This window comes from Balaenoptera physalus (genome assembly GCF_965194825.1).
Source record: "Balaenoptera physalus genome assembly, chromosome: 1".
Lineage (NCBI taxonomy): Eukaryota > Metazoa > Chordata > Mammalia > Artiodactyla > Balaenopteridae > Balaenoptera > Balaenoptera physalus.
The window spans coordinates 82,342,555-82,359,434 of NC_138882.1; the positions used below are offsets into that span (position 1 = coordinate 82,342,555).

At 46.5% G+C, this 16,880-nt stretch overlaps 1 protein-coding gene across 2 annotated transcripts; it reads right to left on the minus strand.

The window, feature by feature from the left end:
* Positions 1-2,694: 2,694 nt before the first annotated feature.
* On the minus strand, positions 2,695-13,044 carry TTC24 (tetratricopeptide repeat domain 24). 2 transcript variants are annotated; one of them, XM_082414824.1, is made up of 11 exons: positions 9,198-13,044; positions 7,327-8,036; positions 6,933-7,136; positions 6,190-6,318; positions 5,925-6,037; positions 5,472-5,570; positions 4,337-4,434; positions 4,080-4,180; positions 3,322-3,418; positions 2,998-3,153; positions 2,695-2,896 (listed from the first exon to the last, which is right to left on the minus strand). In XM_082414824.1, the coding sequence occupies exons 2-11, from the start codon at positions 8,030-8,032 to the stop codon at positions 2,815-2,817; spliced, it is 1,785 nt and encodes a 594-aa protein (XP_082270950.1). In that variant the 5' UTR covers positions 8,033-8,036; positions 9,198-13,044; the 3' UTR covers positions 2,695-2,814. The 2 variants fall into 2 exon arrangements, with proteins under 2 accessions (XP_082270950.1, XP_082270949.1); XM_082414823.1 differs by having other exon boundaries at positions 7,327-13,044.
* Between the last annotated feature and the right edge of the window lie 3,836 nt (positions 13,045-16,880).

The following is a 16,880-nucleotide window of genomic DNA, read 5'->3' on the forward strand; positions in this document are numbered from 1 at the left end:
ACTTTTATATATTAGTCAAGACTCCCTACAGGCCTACTTGAGAAAATTAATTTGGTAATTCTGAAGATTCATTTCTAAAACACAATGTGAAGCATGCTTCTTTGACATAGATAACATTTTGAGTTTATGTGCCCAGTGCTGACATGAATCATCTCATTTCATCCTCACAACTCTGTTATTATCCCCATTTTACAGATGAGAAAACTGAGGCTCAAAGATGTTGAGTGACATGTCCAATGATACAGTGATAGCTGTCAGTGGAGCTAGGATCCAAGCAGCTTGACCTAGAGTATGTAGTCTTTTTTTTGTAAGGGCTGCTGTGTATGCAGTGATCTTCAGTGTTTTTATTTTTATTTATTTTTGTAATTTATTTTTGCCTGCGTTGGGTGTTCGTTGCTGCGCATGGGCTTTCTCTAGTTGTGGCAAGCGGGGACTACTCTTCGTTGCGGTGCACGGGCTTCTCATTGCATTGGCTTCTCTTGTTGCAGAGCATGGGCTCTAGGCGCACGGGCTTCAGTAGTTGTGGCGCGTGGGCTCAGTCGTTGTGGCTCGTGGGCTCTAGAGCACAGGCTCAGTAGTTGTGGCTCACAGGCTTAGTTGTTCCGCGGCAGGCATGTGGGATCTTCCTGGACCAGGGCTCAAACCCGTGTCCCCTGCATTGGCAGGCAGATTCTTAACCACTGCGCCACCAGGGAAGCCCCTAGAGTATGTAGTCTTAAGCATTATTCTATGCTGAATTGCCTCTCCAAATGCAGAACTATGTAACTAAAGGGTTGTCAACTGCTGACTTCATTCTGATGAGACGTAACTATAAAATTATGACACACTCAGAATTTCTGAAACATCCAAATGAGGGCTATCCTCAGGAAGGCAGTGCCCAAGTGCCCTAGTCCACCTTGCTGCCTTTCAGATTTTGGAGTGTTCTTTGGGAAATGCCTTCAAAACCAGTTTAAGAAGGGCATGTGGATTGAGCACCTGCTGAGTTCCAGATGCTTTACATATATTATCTAATTTAATCCTGTCCATCCTATGATGTATTTTTATCCTCATGTTAGAGATGAGAAATTGAGTAGCAGAGAGAAGTCGAGTAATTTTCCTAAGATAATATAGCTATGAAATGGTAGAGCCAATGATGGTTGGTATTGGGTTGGCCTGACCCAGTAGCAATACTCTCGTGTGGCAGACGCTGCTACTTGTCCCTCAAAATCCATTCTCCTTCCTTCCTTCTCTACTTAAAGGCCATGTTATATTGGTTTTTGTTACAGTCAGTGAATCTGCATCCCAATCAAGACATCTTGAATGCCTGACAAGATAATAAGCTCCATTTAGATAAGGAAGATTAACAGCTGTGTCCCCTGCACCTAGTTCTGTGCCTGGAACATAGTAGGTCCTCTACAAATATTTTAATGCATCCTCAAATTTTCATTGTGAAGTAATTCACAGTACAGTACATGCTCTTATCTGACATGACTGGGAGTAGATAATTTTATTTCGACTTAAAACAAAAAATACAGGGAATTCACCAGCAGTCCAGTGGTTAGGACTCCACGCTTTCCCTGCCGAGGGCCAGGGTTCAATCTCTGGTGGGGGAACTAAGATCCCACAAGCCACATGGCACGGCCAAAAAAACCCATTCATTTGCCATCTGTCAAAGTGTGACCAGGGTCTTGTCTTTGAGGATAGGGCCAAAGATTGTAGTTCTCCATTTTCTTTATCTCATAAACTTCACCACTTACATATCACCTGCAATTTGCAGTTTGTGTCCTTAAGGTGGAAAAAAAATTAATTGTATATTTGAAGCAAACTGAGTGCAAAATTCATCTAGATTTTTATGATTTTCCCCCAATCTGTAATAGTCTCTCTGCTTACATCTAATTCAACAGCAGTTTTTAAGGTGACTCACCTGAATCACGTCTTCTAAGGATTCAACTTAGTTTTCATAGAAACTGCTTGTTTTCACACTCTTAGTTCATCAATTTAATTAAATTACAAATTACAATAACACAACTGGAATAAACACATTTGGTATCAAACACAACCAACTCGGTAAGCAATGGCTTAACTGGGGGAGTAGAACTGACTGCACAGCATTCTAGAAGGTACTCAACTCACTGCCTAGGTTTGAATCGCAGCTTCACTTACTAGTTGTGTGACCTGGGTGGCAAACCAGTTAACTTTTGTGCCTTGTTTTCCTCATCTGTGAAAGGGGATTCATCTGCTGTGAGGATTAAAGGAGAAGACACTTGTGAAGCACTTTGCAGAACAGTGTGTGGTATGTGCTAAGTGATCAGTGTTACATAATATTCTTGTTGCAGCTGCTGGCAGCAGTTTTGCTACAGGCCTGAGGGGCCTGCATCCAGCATCTGCTATGTTTCTTGGAGGAAGAGGAATGCATCCACTGGTTGGTTAAGGCGTATCTTCTGTAGCATTAGATCACCATTTCCCACGTGAGAAAATGGAGTCAGTGACTCTAAAGCCTCTTAACCAAGATGTCATAGTTTTAAGAACTGGCAAGGGCCTTAGCAACTGTGAGGTTTGAATCCAGAAGGAAAGGGGAGAAATTCACCATCCGTTTTTCATTTTTCTTTTGCTTATTGAGTACAAAAATCCCAACGAGGAGCACACAGACCACCTCAGTGCTGAGACTGCAAAGCCCTTGTCCAGCCTGCTCCGGAGCCCGCTTTCTGACGTTGTATTCCGTGTCCATATAGTGCTCACTGGGAATGACTGGGAAGGGGCTCAGCCCCAGAAGGCCCTGAAGTGGGTATGTTGAGGAGGTACTGCAGGGGCCATGCTGTGGCCAGTAGGGGAGGGTCACATGATCCTGCAGAAGCCAGACTCAGTGGATCTCCTCTGAGGGTTCCTGCTGGGGGTTTCCCTGGGCTGTTTGGATGACCTGAAGGAGGCAGAGAGGGGCTTGCCAATGGGAGTGACTAGGGAGCGAACAGAAGGCAGCTTGCCCTGGCTCCAGTTTCTGTTACCCTCTCTGGCCTTTACCTCTGCTCGCAGGCTCCAGGGCAGGAGGGAGTAGGCTTAAGCCGCCTGTCCCCCAATTCAGCAGGACTCTCCCTTTCGCTGAGGCCTACACTCAGGCTATGCAGGAGGCAGGGGACACCCTGGGCCTCCAGAGCCGGGTGAGGGCTGTTCAGATTGCTAAAGGGCAAAGACAAAGAGGCTCAAAGCACCATATTCCTAAGCACCAGACCACATCTTCCCCCAACTTTAACAGTGATCATGTTCCATTAAAGTCATCCAAAGCCATACCCTCTCCTACTTCTTTTATCTATTCTCCAGGCCTCTTCCCTTCCCCCAGGGACCCACCTCTTGCTGTGGGGGCCGTTGGTGACCAGAAGGCCAGGGTTCTCCATTCTGAGGGGTTCTTGGCCTCCAAATGAGAGATGGGCCCTGGGTCTTGGACCTGAATGGAGAGGACCAAACACATTCATCACAGGCCTCTCTGCACCAAGAACCATCATGGTGGAAACGAGACATCTTTGGGAGAAGAACAAGGAGGGTGGGTATCAGGGGATGTATTGGTTACTGTACACAGAGGAGACACCTGTACAGGGCAGGTGCTTGGCAAACCTGGGCCGACTAAAGTTGGGGATGATTCACCAGTGTCACTGATGCCTGGAAGAAAACACGCTGAAAAGAAGACATCAGTGAATTCAAGTCACCAAGTAGCAAGGAACTCTGTCCTCAGAGTGCCAAGCCTTTGGGGGAAGAGACTAGTAAACAGTAAGCTAAGGTAAGAAAAGCATCCAGTGCCTGGCATGTAGTAGGTGTGAAAGCCTTGGTGCCCTAAGATACAAAGTTCGAGATGTTAGGAAAGCCTCAGAAGCAGGGAGGAAGAGGCAATTCAGGAAAGGGTTTAGGGGAAATGGGCCAGGGCCTTGAGAGACAAGCAGAAAGTGGGGAGGCCTAGTCCTGGGTTTGGGAATACAATGTGTGTGTGGGGCGGCCTCAGTATCAGACCTGAGGCGGGGAAATGACAGAGTGGGGCGTGGGGATAAAGGAAATGAGAGTCTCCCATTTGGGGGAGGGCGATGCACAGCTGGAAACAGCCTACTTAGACTCACGCTCCAGTCTTGGTGCCCAAGACGTCGTGAGAACATTCGCCGACTCTTCCTCTTTCCCCTCGTGGCCCTCCTCTAACTCATCTTCCCACCTGTTGGAAGATCTGTAGGGGCAGGGAACAGGGGGCAGAGTGGCACTCCAGCCAGATCCCCTCCTCCCCAGATCCCACCGGCCACTGACAGTCTGTGACACCTCCCAACACCCTCCAGAGGCCATACCCACACCTGAAGCTCTGTTCCTGCCTGCCCTACTCACTCACCTGTGCCGCACTCCTGCTGTGCCTTTTCCCCCCCTGGCTGGGGTCCCCACCACAGGGCAGGCCCCACCTGGAGCCTGGGGCCCCCCTGGAGCTGAGGTCTGGGAATGAAGGGGAGTAAAGGGAATCAGTTTCAGAAAAATGGCCATCCCAGCTGTGGTTGTGGTGTGCATGTACGTTCTCTCCACACACAATGGCCCCAGAGAGACAGAGAAGTGCTAGAGACAGCTGGGCTGTGCCTTGTGTCTGAGGATGAAATTACAGGTCAATGCCCTTTGTTGTGTTAAGGGCCCTGCTAGTAACTCTCAAGTTAGAACTCGGGCTCATGGACTATCAGACCTGGCCAGAGCTTAATGACCACCTCATCCTGCCTGGGGCCTCCGGGACAAAGTCACACAAAGTCGGTGGCCAACTTCAGATGGAACCCAGCTCTTCTGACCCCCAATCCAGTCCTCTGCATATACCAGGCTAATTTAATTTTACTTGCAAATTATAAATATGGTGTCCTAGTCTTTCAAATAAGAGAACATAAAACCTAGTAAATAAATATAACAAATAGTAAAGTATACTTTCAATTCCTGGCGTAGGAGGTTGCCTGAGAAATCTCAGAGTGTAAGGGAGGAGGCAGCTGGAGAGACACTGACCTGCTGAGAGAGCTGGGAGGTAGCGAGAGGGGGAGAAGGAGTCAGAGAAGGAGGGACAAGGCTAGAGACCCACAGAGAAATGCCCCCTAGCGAAGGAGGGAGGGGAGAGAGGAACGTCCCTGGAGCACTGCTCCCATCCTGTGGCCCTTTGGGGAACTGCAGCCAAGGACAAACCTTTCCACCTGCTCACAGGTTTGGCTCAGTATCTTTGAAGGCACCCCTTGGCTTTCACCCACTGAGCTAGTTACCACTCAGCCAAGGCCCTGGCACAGCCCTAGTGTTGGAGACGTGACACAATCCCCCGCCCACCTCCCCACCCCCAGGTGGCCTCTGGAAAGTGATATATATCCCATATGCAGGCCCCAGGGCAGATGAACACAGATGAGCAGTCAAGTGCAGCAGCAGCCCTGAGGACAGCAGCTCTGCTCACCACCACCCCTTTCTCTGGGTAACCTCTCCCCACCCCCTGCTCCTTGTCTCAGGTGTCAGCTCACCAGGGTGTGGGTCGGGAGCAGCCCACCCCGGGCCAAGTGGGTCCTTATGGCGTCTGTCAGCTTGGCCACCAGCCGCTCTCGCACAGAATCTGGCTCCTTCTGGGGAGAGAGTGGATAACGGGGTAACGGAGGAAGCCTGGGCTTTGTGGTCCTCTGGGGATCAGGGAAGAAAGAAACAGGAAAAGGGGAGGGAAGGGGACTTTGTCTCCCCTCTTTTCTAGCCCATCCCCATGCCTTTGCCAGGGTCCTGCCGCCGCCTGCCCAGAATTGTGGACAGAGATGGACTCTTCCTCTCAGTAGTGTCCCAGGGCCTAGCACACAGTGTGCTCAATGCACATTGCACGAGTGAATGAATGGTGGGGAGAAGGCAGGAATGTCAGCCAGAGAAAGGACAGCAGGAGACAGCTGGAGGGATACTGGGGAAGAGTTAGAGTCCGGGATGGAGGGTCTCACCTGACACCGGGCCAGCGCTTCCTTATAGTACTTCAAAGCCTGGTCATGCTGCCCCAGTCTGGCTGCAGCAGCCCCCAGACCCTCACAGGCCTGCCATTGCCCCTTCACGTCCCCTGGGGAAGACAGCCTGAGAGGTCCTCCCACAGCTCCCTACCCCTCCAGAGGTACTCCCCACCCCGAGTCCCCCTATCTGCCTCCCCACCAGCCCCAAGGATCCTCAGCCTTTGCCCCACCCCAAGCCACCTGCAAACCCCCTCACCCTCACCAGTGTCCCGGGCAGCCTGCAGAGCATGTAGATAGTTGTCTCTGGCAGCCTTGTGGTCTCCCAGCTGGCTCAGTGCAAATGCCAGGCTTCCAAAGCTCCGGCCCTGCTCCCATCGCTGCCCCACAGAGCCTGGTGACAGAGCCCGCCCCATATTAAGAGAGGACTTTGGCTGCTGGGGCATCAGGACCCTACCCCCCCAAAGACAAAGGGAGGGTTGCCAGGAGTCCTTGTGCTCAACCCTGGCACACCTCCAGATGCACCACAGAGGCCTGAACGCGTGAAACCCAGCCTCTCCTCAGTCCTGAGCTTTGGCCTGAATGCCTCCCCCATGCTAGTTTGAGCCACGTATAAATCCAGGGAGTCAGGCAAGGCACGTATTAATAGCTCCATTTTTATACATGTAGAACCTGAAGCTCAGAAAGCAAAAATGACTCGCTAAATGTCACACAATCATTTAGAGGAAGCACTGGCTCCACTTCAGGCCTCCTCTACCAGCCAGGGCTCTTCCCTCTGCCCATTGTTGCCTTCCCAACCCCAGGCCTCAGCCTCTGGGCCCATGACCCTCTGTCCTGTCTGGCTATCCCATCTCCTGCACCCCCTGCACACCCTCACTCCCCTGTTCTGGACTTCCCAGTCCCATAATTAGTTCTAAACGTCCATCTACTCTTCAGCCTCCGGGCCCCAGCTGGAACCACCTCTTAGTCCCTTGGCCCCAATCCCATTCCCCAGCCCCTGGTACCCACCGTGCGTGTCGGCAGCCTTCTGGTGAAACTCCCGGGCTTCCTGATAGTTGCCGAGGGCATTGTGGGCCATCCCAAGGTTTCTAAGCACCGTGGCCTCCTCTCCTGGCCCCCGGCACAGGGGCAGGGCTTGCCGGAAGGCCTCTGCTGCTAGCGGGAACAGCTGGAGCTGGGAATAGCCCAGGCCTAGGTCGTTATAGAGTTGCCCTAGAGGGCATGGCCAAGGTCAGTGGTAGCCAGGTCAGATGCAGCTGAAGCTGTACTGCTGCAGCCTCTGTCCCACTCTCCCAGGGTTCCCCCAGCCCTCAGAAATGCCTCTGCTTCCACCCCACTTCTCAGAGTATCACCAAGTCTTAATCTCCCCAGATCCCACAACTTCTCTGCCCAAAGGCCTCACCCAGCAGTCCTCGCTCAGTGCTCCTCTCAGCAAGCCTCCGGCTCTCCTCCAGCACCTGCACCACATCACCCACCCCGTGCTGCCCGCTCTTCAGCATACAGCCCGCTGCAGCCCCCAGTGCCAGGGCTGCAGCCCGGGGCTGCCCTGCTTGGGCATAGGCCCGGCTCGCTTCCTGCAGGCAGTGGGCTGCTAGCTCAGGCTGTCCCAGAGCCTGGTAGCAGGCTCCCATTTTTGCCTGGGCTTGCCCCTGGTCACCTAGTGGCTGGTAGTGGCCCAGGGCCTTGTGATACCAAGCCAAAGCCTGAGGCAGGTCGCCCAGGGCATGGTAAGCCAAAGCCACGTTGAAACACTGGTCGCCATGACACCCGCCCTGGGCTGTCTCTTGAGGCTGAGCTCGTAGGAGCAGCTCAAGCCCTCTGGCTGGGTCCCCAGTCTCCACGTAGGCAGCCCCCAGGTTGAAGGCACAGGCCCGGAGAACAGGGATGTCCCTGGTTTGTGGTGACTTGGAAGCCAGGAGGAAGGCCCTCTGGAAGCTGGTCAAGGCCTTGTGATTCTGACCAGCCAATAGGGCCCTGTGGCCAGCCCTGGTGAGGGCTTGGATGCTGGCCTCTTGCCGTGGCCACTTTCTTGTCTTCTTTTTCTTCTTGGAGCTTGAAGGCGAGGGTGAGGGCTCTTGCGGGGTATCCGCAGTGTTGAGGGAAGACATAGTGCTGACGATTGGGAGCAGAGGGGGCAGTATGTCATCCTTGGCTTCCTCCAAAGCACTATCCCTCTAGGCAATTCAGCTCTACCTCTGCCCTGGTGTGACCCTCAGGGTTTCAAGGATTTCTCTCTGCCATCTCACTTTGCTTCATCTAACCCGTTGAACACCATATTAACTCTCACTCTAATGTCCAGACTAATTTTTCGTCCTCCAAGGCTCACTGCAAGCTTCCTTCAGAAAGCCCCTCCCCTCAACCAACTGGGTCCCTCTTCTGCACTCCCATAGCACCTTATGTCCTTTATGGCATTTAACACACTGGGTTTAGGATTATTGACTTTCCTGTCTATCTCCCCTACTAGATTTGGAGCAACTTGAAGGGTCTGGCACATAGTAGATTTTCAATATATGCTTATTGAATGAGATGAAAAAGTTTTATAGATCATTAGATTATTATTATGAATAAATGAATGGATGAATGAACAGAGCACATACAGGGCCTCTTCTCCACCATCTCCTTCACCCTGTGCCTCCAAAGATATCCACTCATTTCTAGGTTCTCCTGCTGTCTAATCTCAAGGTATAGTTCAAGTCAGCTCACCAAACAGTGAGCTCCTGCTGTGTGCCGGGAGCCACACAAGGCACTGGTGGCACAAAGCTGCATAGGCCATGGGATTGGCAAGGAGCCAACTTCCAGGAGCAGCGCTACTGTCTCTCCATTTACTGCTTACTCCCTATCTCAAGGGGAACCCCTTTCCCCCCTACCTCCTTGGCTTTCTGTCTGCTTGCTAGTTTCAGCCCCCCAACATCCTGCTCTGGTCTCCAGGGCACTCTTAAACCCAAATACATTTCTCTCATCAGCACGTGTTTCCCATTAGTATCTCTCCCCCCAGAAAGGCAAAGCCTTTTCATGAACTCTCCTCCCAAGAGACAGGAAAAGGAGTGGAAAAGATTCAGTAGCTGAGCTCTCAGCCCCTCCCATTTGCTTCTTCTTCTCCCTGTTTTTTTTTTTCTTTAGGAGAAGCAGGCAGAAGTGATACATTTTCTTTTTAAAGAAACTCCCCCTGCTCCTAAGAACAGCCAGGAATCCTGTCTCTTTGAGGCCCGCATTCCTGAGGCGTTCCCGGCTGCCCCCACCAGGTCTTGGGGCCCCAGACACAAAACGCCTTACCTCCTTCGATCTTCTCTGTAGCTGGCTTTCTGGAATGGTCCCTCAGGCTAGGGTTACCTCCCTTATCTCTTAGCTCAGAGCCCCTGGGGTTCCCAGACAACCAGGTACCGCCCTCCACTCCTAGGGAATTCTTTGATTGACAGCTCAAATACCCTATCTTAGTGCTGAACCCTGCTGGTGCTTGGGCACAGATACCTGGATTCCATTGCCCTTCCTGCCCCACCTCTCCCCACCCTTGCAGACACACGCATCAATCCTTCACTTCAGGCAAGAATCAAAGCATCAAGGGCTTGTTACTAGTCACAGTTTCAAAGATCATCTATCCCATTCCCTCATTTCACAGAGGAAGGGACCTCAGAAGAGCATATGTAACTTGCCTGAGGTCACAGAGCACTCATGTAGCTGGGATTAGAGCCCAGGTTTTCTGATTCTGGGCTAACTAGCCTAAGGTCCCTTCCACTAACCGTGATTGCGAGCTTTAATGAGGCTTGGGTTGTCCCAGAAGTGAACCCTTTCACACATACACACACGAACACACACACACTCTTATACACTGTGCTTCTGTGTGGTAGTTTCACATTTGGAAACAGGGTGAAAGGTTGATGGTCAGGAAGGGCCTGGAGATCAGAAGAGCCTCTCTGCCCCCGGACTCCTTTTTCCAGCTCCACTGATCTGCAACCTCCAGGTTCTGCTTAATGAGAGGACAGCAGGCCCCAGGACAACAGGCACCTACTGCCCTAACTTACCAAGGGTGGCCTGCATCAGAAAGCAAATGTCCTCATTTATCTGGGAGAAAGGCCTCTTTTAAGCAGGGGCCATGGCCAGAAACAAAATTATAAGGAAGTACTTGGGCTCACCTGCATTTGCCAGGCAGCCTCTGCTGAGTGCCTGCTGCGTGCAGGCCTGGTGCTGTGTGCCACAGATGGTGCCCATGCCCGAGGCCGGCTCTCCTAGCAGCCTGCAGCTTCTGCCCACGGACTGGGCCTTCAGGATGCTACCACAGCATAGCCAGAGCCAAATATGCAGCTCAGTCTGTTGTTCACTGAGTAGCCTCTCTTAAGGGGAGAGGAGGATTTGGGGAGGGAGCAGGGACTGAAACCGTTCTCACCAAGGTTCCAATGACCTTTCAATGATCTAGTGATCATTTCTGAATCATTTTTCTTGTTTGATTCCCTGCTGTATCTGACATATCCTTGCAACTCTCTCCTCACTTGGTTCCACGACCCACTGTGTCCTGGCTGTCCTTCTCCTGTGCTGACAACTCCTTCTCCATCTCCTTTGCTTGCCCTCTGTCCACCTCTTTTTTTTTTTTTCCACACACACACACACACACACACACTGTATTTTATTTTTACAAGAGATAAATAGACTGACACCAAGCATTGTACATGGATGACCACAACAAAAGCAACAATGATTGCCATTACCAAACATGAAACACACTCATACTATGTCATAATATTGACATTCGGTCCAGTAATCCTCCACTGTAACAGCTCCTTTACTTTGCCGTGAAAATTCATTTGTATATTCTTTGCCTCTGAGTCCTTGTGGGATTTTTTTTTTTTTTAATTCAAACAGAAAGTCACAAAAATTATACTCATCCTCATCAGTTCACTCAGTCCCATGTAATTAATTTTTTTTTCATCTTGATCTTTTGTTAGCACTTTTATGAGTTCATCAGTTTTTCATTAGAGTTCTGAAAATGCTTATTCATTCAGTTCAGCAGTACAGTCAGTTACCAGAAACCTGTACTTGTCAGAGTCTTTTCCATGAATTTCTTGAGGATGAAACCCTTTTATAGGAACATATTTGCAAAAGCATCAGAGTACACCCAGAACTGTCTGTAAATGACAAAAGACTTAAAAATGACCACAGTTAAAGATTTGATGAAAGTTCATAATAATGCAGTTGACAAGAAAATTAGTTATTTCTGAGATATACATTTTAAAGTAATAACTAGGATTATGACTTATAACATTATACCAGAACATATAAGATGTTTAGAAATTTCATGTAATGTCTGAAACATTTATATTAACATATTTCCATACAAATAACCCAATGAAAGTTTAGTATTAGTTGTTTTGTTTGTTTGTTTTTTTATACTGCAGGTTCTTATTAGGCATCAATTTTATACACATCAGTGTATACATGTCAATCCCAATCGCCCAATTCAGCACACCACCATCCCCACCCCACCGCAGTTTTCCCCCCTTGGTGTCCATATGTCTGTTCTCTACATCTGTGTCTCAACTTCTGCCCTGCAAACCGGCTCATCTGTACCATTTTTCTAGGTTCCACATACATGAATTAATATACGATATTTGTTTTTCTCTTTCTGACTTACTTCACTCTGTATGACAGTCTCTAGATCCATCCACGTCTCAACAAATGACTCAATTTCGTTCCTTTTTATGGCTGAGTAATATTCCATTGTATATATGTACCACAACTTCTTTATCCATTCGTCTGTCGACGGGCATTTAGGTTGCTTCCATGACCTGGCTATTGTAAATAGTGCTGCAATGAACATTTGGGTGCATGTGTCTTTTTGAATTACGGTTTTCTCTGGGTATATGCCCAGTAGTGGGATTGCTGGGTCATATGGTAATTCTATTTTTAGTTTTTTAAGGAACCTCCATATTGTTCTCCATAGTGGCCATATCAATTTACATTCCCACCAACAGTGCAAGAGGGTTCCCTTTTCTCCACACCCTCTCCAGCATTTGTTGTTTGTAGATTTTCTGATGATGCCCATTCTAACTGGTGTGAGGTGATACCTCATTGTAGTTTTGATTTGCATTTCTCTAATAATTAGTGATGTTGAGCATCTTTTCATGTTTTCGTGGCCGTCTGTATGTCTTCTTTGGAGAAATGTCTATTTAGGTCTTCTGCCCATTTTTGGATTGGGGTATTTGTTTCTTTAACATAGAGCTGAATGAGCTGTTTATATATTTTGGAGATTAATCCTTTGTCCGTTGATTCGTTTGCAAATATTTTCTCCCATTCTGAGGGTTGTCTTTTTGTCTTGTTTATGGTTTCCTTTGCTGTGCAAAAGCTTTGAAGTGTCATTACGTCCCATTTGTTTATTTTTGTTTTTATTTCCAGTACTCTAGGAGGTGGATCAAAAAAGATCTTGCTGTGATTTATGTCAAAGAGTGTTCTTCCTATGTTTTCCTCTAAGAGTTTTATAGTGTCCGGTCTTACATTTAGGTCTCTAATCCATTTTGAGTTTATTTTTGTGTATGGTGTTAGGGAGTATTCTAATTTCATTCTTTTACATGTAGCTGTCCAGTTTTCCCAGCACCACTTATTGAAGAGACTGTCTTTTCTCCATTGTATATCTTTGCCTCCTTTGTCATAGATTAGTTGACCATAGGTGCGTGGGTTTATCTCTGGGCTTTCTATCTTGTTCCATTGATCTATGTTTCTGTTTTTGTGCCAGTACCATATTGTCTTGATTACTGTAGCTTTGTAGTATAGTCTGAAGTCAGGGAGTCTGATTCCTCCAGCTCCGTTTTTTTCCCTCAAGACTGCTTTGGCTATTCGGGGTCCTTTGTGTCTCCATACAAATTTTAAGATGATTTGTTCTAGCTCTGTAAAAAATGCCATTGGTAATTTGATAGGGATTGCATTGAATCTGTAGATTGTTTTGGGTAGTATAGTCATTTTCACAATGTTGATTCTTCCAATCCAAGAACATGGTATATCTCTCCATCTGTTGGTATCATCTTTAATTTCTTTCATCAGTGTCTTATAGTTTTCTGCATACAGGTCTTTTGTCTCCCTAGGTAGGTTTATTCCTAGGTATTTTATTCTTTTTGTTGCAAAGGTAAATGGGAGTGTTTCCATAGTTTCTCTTTCAGATTTTTCGTCATTAGTGTATAGGAATGCAAGAGATTTCTGTGCATTAATTTTGTATCCTGCAACTTTACCGTATTCATTAATTAGCTCTAGCAGTTTTCTGGTGGCAGTTTTAGGATTCTCTATGTATAGTATCATGTCATCCGCAAACAGTGACAGTTTTACTTCTTCCTTTCCAATTTGTATTCCTTTTATTTCTTTTTCTTCTCTGATTGCCAAGGCAAGGACTTCCAGAACTATGTTGAATAATAGTGGTGAGAGTGGACATCCTTGTCTCGTTCCTGACCTTAGAGGAAATGCTTTCAGTATTTCACCATTGAGAATGATGTTTGCTGTGGGTTTGTCATATATGGCCTTTATTATGTTGAGGTAGGTTCCCTCTATGCCCACTTTCTGGAGAGTTTTTATCATAAATGGGTGTTGAATTTTGTCAAAAGCTTTTTCTGCATCTATTGAGATGATCATATGGTTTTTATTCTTCAATTTGTTAATATGGTGTACCACATTGATTGATTTGTGTATATTGAAGAATCCTTGCATCCCTGGGATAAATCCCACTTGATCGTGGTGTATGATCCTTTTAATGTGCTGTTGGATTCTGTTTACTAGTATTTTGTTGAGGATTTTTGCATCTATATTCATTAGTGATATTGGTCTGTAATTTTCTTTTTTTGTAGTGTCTTTGTCTGGTTTTGGTATCAGGGTGATGGTGGCCTCATAGAATGAGTTTGGGAGTGTTCCTTCCTCTGCAATTTTTTGGAAGAGTTTGAGAAGGATAGGTGTTAGCTCTTCTCTAAATGTTTGATAGAATTCACCTGTGAAGCCATCTGGTCCTGGACTTTTGTTTGTTGGAAGATTTTTAATCACAGTTTCAATTTCATTACTTGTGATTGGTCTGTTCATATTTTCTGTTTCTTCCTGGTTCCGTCTTGGAAGGTTATACCTTTCTAAGAATTTGTCCGTTTCTTCCAGGTTGTCCATTTTATTGGCATAGAGTTGCTTGTAGTAGTCTCTTATGATGCTTTGTATTTCTGCGGTGTCTGTTGTAACTTCTCCTTTTTCATTTCTGATTTTATTGATTTGAGTCCTCTCCCTCTTTTTCTTGATGAGTCTGGCTAATGGCTTATCAATTTTGTTTATCTTCTCAAAGAACCAGCTTTTAGTTTTATTGATCTTTGCTATTGTTTTCTTTGTTTCTATTTCATTTATTTCCGCTCTGATCTTTATGATTTCTTTCCTTCTGCTAACTTTGGGTTTTGTTTGTTGTTCTTTCTCTAGTTTCTTTAGGTGTAAGGTTAGATTGTTTATTTGAGATTTTTCTTGTTTCTTTAGGTAGGCCTGTATAGCTATAAACTTCCCTCTTAGAACTGCTTTTGCTGCATCCCATAGGTTTTTGGGTCATCGTGTTTTCATTGTCATTTGTGTCTAGGTATTTTTTGATTTCCTCTTTGATTTCTTCAGTGATCTCTTGGTTATTTAATAACATATTGTTTAGCCTCCATGTGTTCGTGTTTTTTACGTTTTTTCCCCTGTAATTCATTTCTAATCTCATAGTGTTGTGGTCAGAAAAGATGCTTGATATGATTTCAATTTTCTTAAATTTACTGAGGCTTGATTTGTGACCCAAGATGTGATCTATCCTGGAGAATGTTCCGTGCGCACTTGAGAAGAACGTGTAATCTGCTGTTTTTGGATGGAATGTCCTATAAATATCAATTAAATCTATCTGGTCTATTGTGTCATTTAAAGCTTCTGTTTCCTTATTTATTTTCATTTTGGATGATCTGTCCATTGGTGTAAGTGAGGTGTTAAAATCCTCCATTATTATTGTGTTACTGTCGATTCCCTCTTTTATAGCTGTTAGCAGTTGCCTTATGTATTGAGGTGCTCCTATGTTGGGTGCATATATATTTATAATTGTTATATCTTCTTCTTGGATTGATCCCTTGATCATTATGTAGTGGCCTTCCTTGTCTCTTGTAACATTCTTTATTTTAAAGTCTATTTTATCTGATATGAGTATAGCTACTCCAGCTTTCTTTTGATTTCCATTTGCATGGAATATCTTTTTCCATCCCCTCACTTTCAGTCTGTATGTGTCCCTAGGTCTGAAGTGGGTCTCTTGTAGACAGCATATATATGGGTCTTGTTTTTGTGTCCATTCAGCAAGCCTGTGTCTTTTGGTTGGAGCATTTAATCCATTCACGTTTAAGGTAATTATCGATATGTATGTTCCTATGACCATTTTCTTAATTGTTTTGGGTTTGTTTTTGTAGGTCCTTTTCTTCTCTTGTGTTTCCCACTTAGAGAAGTTCCTTTAGCATTTGTTGTAGAGCTGGTTTGGTGGTGCTGAATTCTCTTAGCTTTTGCTTGTCTGTAAAGCTTTTGATTTCTCCATCAAATCTAAATGAGATCCTTGCCGGGTAGAGTAATCTTGGTTGTAGGTTCTTCCCTTTCATCACTTTAAGTATATCATGCCACTCCCTTCTGGCTTGTAGAGTTTCTGCTGAGAAATCAGCTGTTAACCTTATGGGAGTTCCCTGGTATGTTATTTGTCGTTTTTCCCTTGTTGCTTTCAATAATTTTTCTTTGTCTTTAATTTTTGCCACTTTGATTACTATGTGTCTTGGCGTGTTTCTCCTTGGGTTTATCCTGTATGGGACTCTCTGCGCTTCCTGGACTTGGGTGGCTATTTCCTTTCCCATGTTAGGGAAGTTTTCAACTATAATCTCTTCAAATATTTTCTCTGGTCCTTTCTCTCTCTCTTCTCCTTCTGGGACCCCTATAATGCAAATGTTGTTGCTTTTAATGTTGTCCCAGAGGTCTCTTAGGCTGTCTTCATTTCTTTTCATTCTGTTTTCTTTAGTCTGTTCCACAGCAGTGAATTCCACCATTCTGTCTTCCAAGTCACTTATCCATTCTTCTGCCTCAGTTATTCTGCTATTGATTCCTTCTAGTGTAGTTTTCATTTCAGTTATTGTATTGGTCATCTCTGTTTGTTCTTTAATTCTTCTAGGTCTTTGTTAATCATTTCTTGCACCTTCTCAATCTTTGCCTCCATTCTTATTCCGAGGTCCTGGATCATCTTCACTATCTTTATTCTGAATTCTTTTTCTGGAAGGTTGCCTATCTCCACTTCATTTAGTTGTTTTTCTGGGGATTTTTCTTGTTCCTTCATCTGGTATATAGCCCTCTGCCTTTTCATCTTGTCTATCTTTCTGTAAATGTGGTTTTTGTTCCACAGGCTGCAGGATTGTAGTTTTTCTTGCTTCTGCTGCCTGCCTTCTGGTGGTTGAGGCTATCTAAGAGGCTTGAAGGGAGGCTCTGGTGGTGGGTAGAGCTGACTGTTGCTGTGGCGGTCAGAGCTCCGTAAAACTTTAATCCACTTGACTGTTGATGGGCGGGGCTGGGTTCCCTCCCTGTTGGTTGTTTTGCCTGAGGCAACCCAACACTGGAGCCTACCTGGGCTCTTTGGTGGGGCTAATGGCAGACTCTGGGAGGGCTCACGCCAAGGAGTACTTCCCAGAACTTCTGCTGCCAGTGTCCTTGTCCCCACAGTGAAACAGAGCCAGCCCCCACCTCTGCAGGAGACCCTCCAACACTAGCAGGTAGGTCTGGTTCCGTCTCCCCCAGGGTCACTGCTCCTTCCCCCGGGTCCCGATGCGCACACTATTCCGTGTGCGCCCTCCAAGAGTGGGGTCTCTGTTTCCCCCAGTCCTCTCGAAGTCCTGCAATCAATTCCCACTAGGCTTCAAAGTCTGATTCTCTATGAATTCCTCCTCCCGTTGCCAGACCCCCAGATTGGGAAGCCTGACG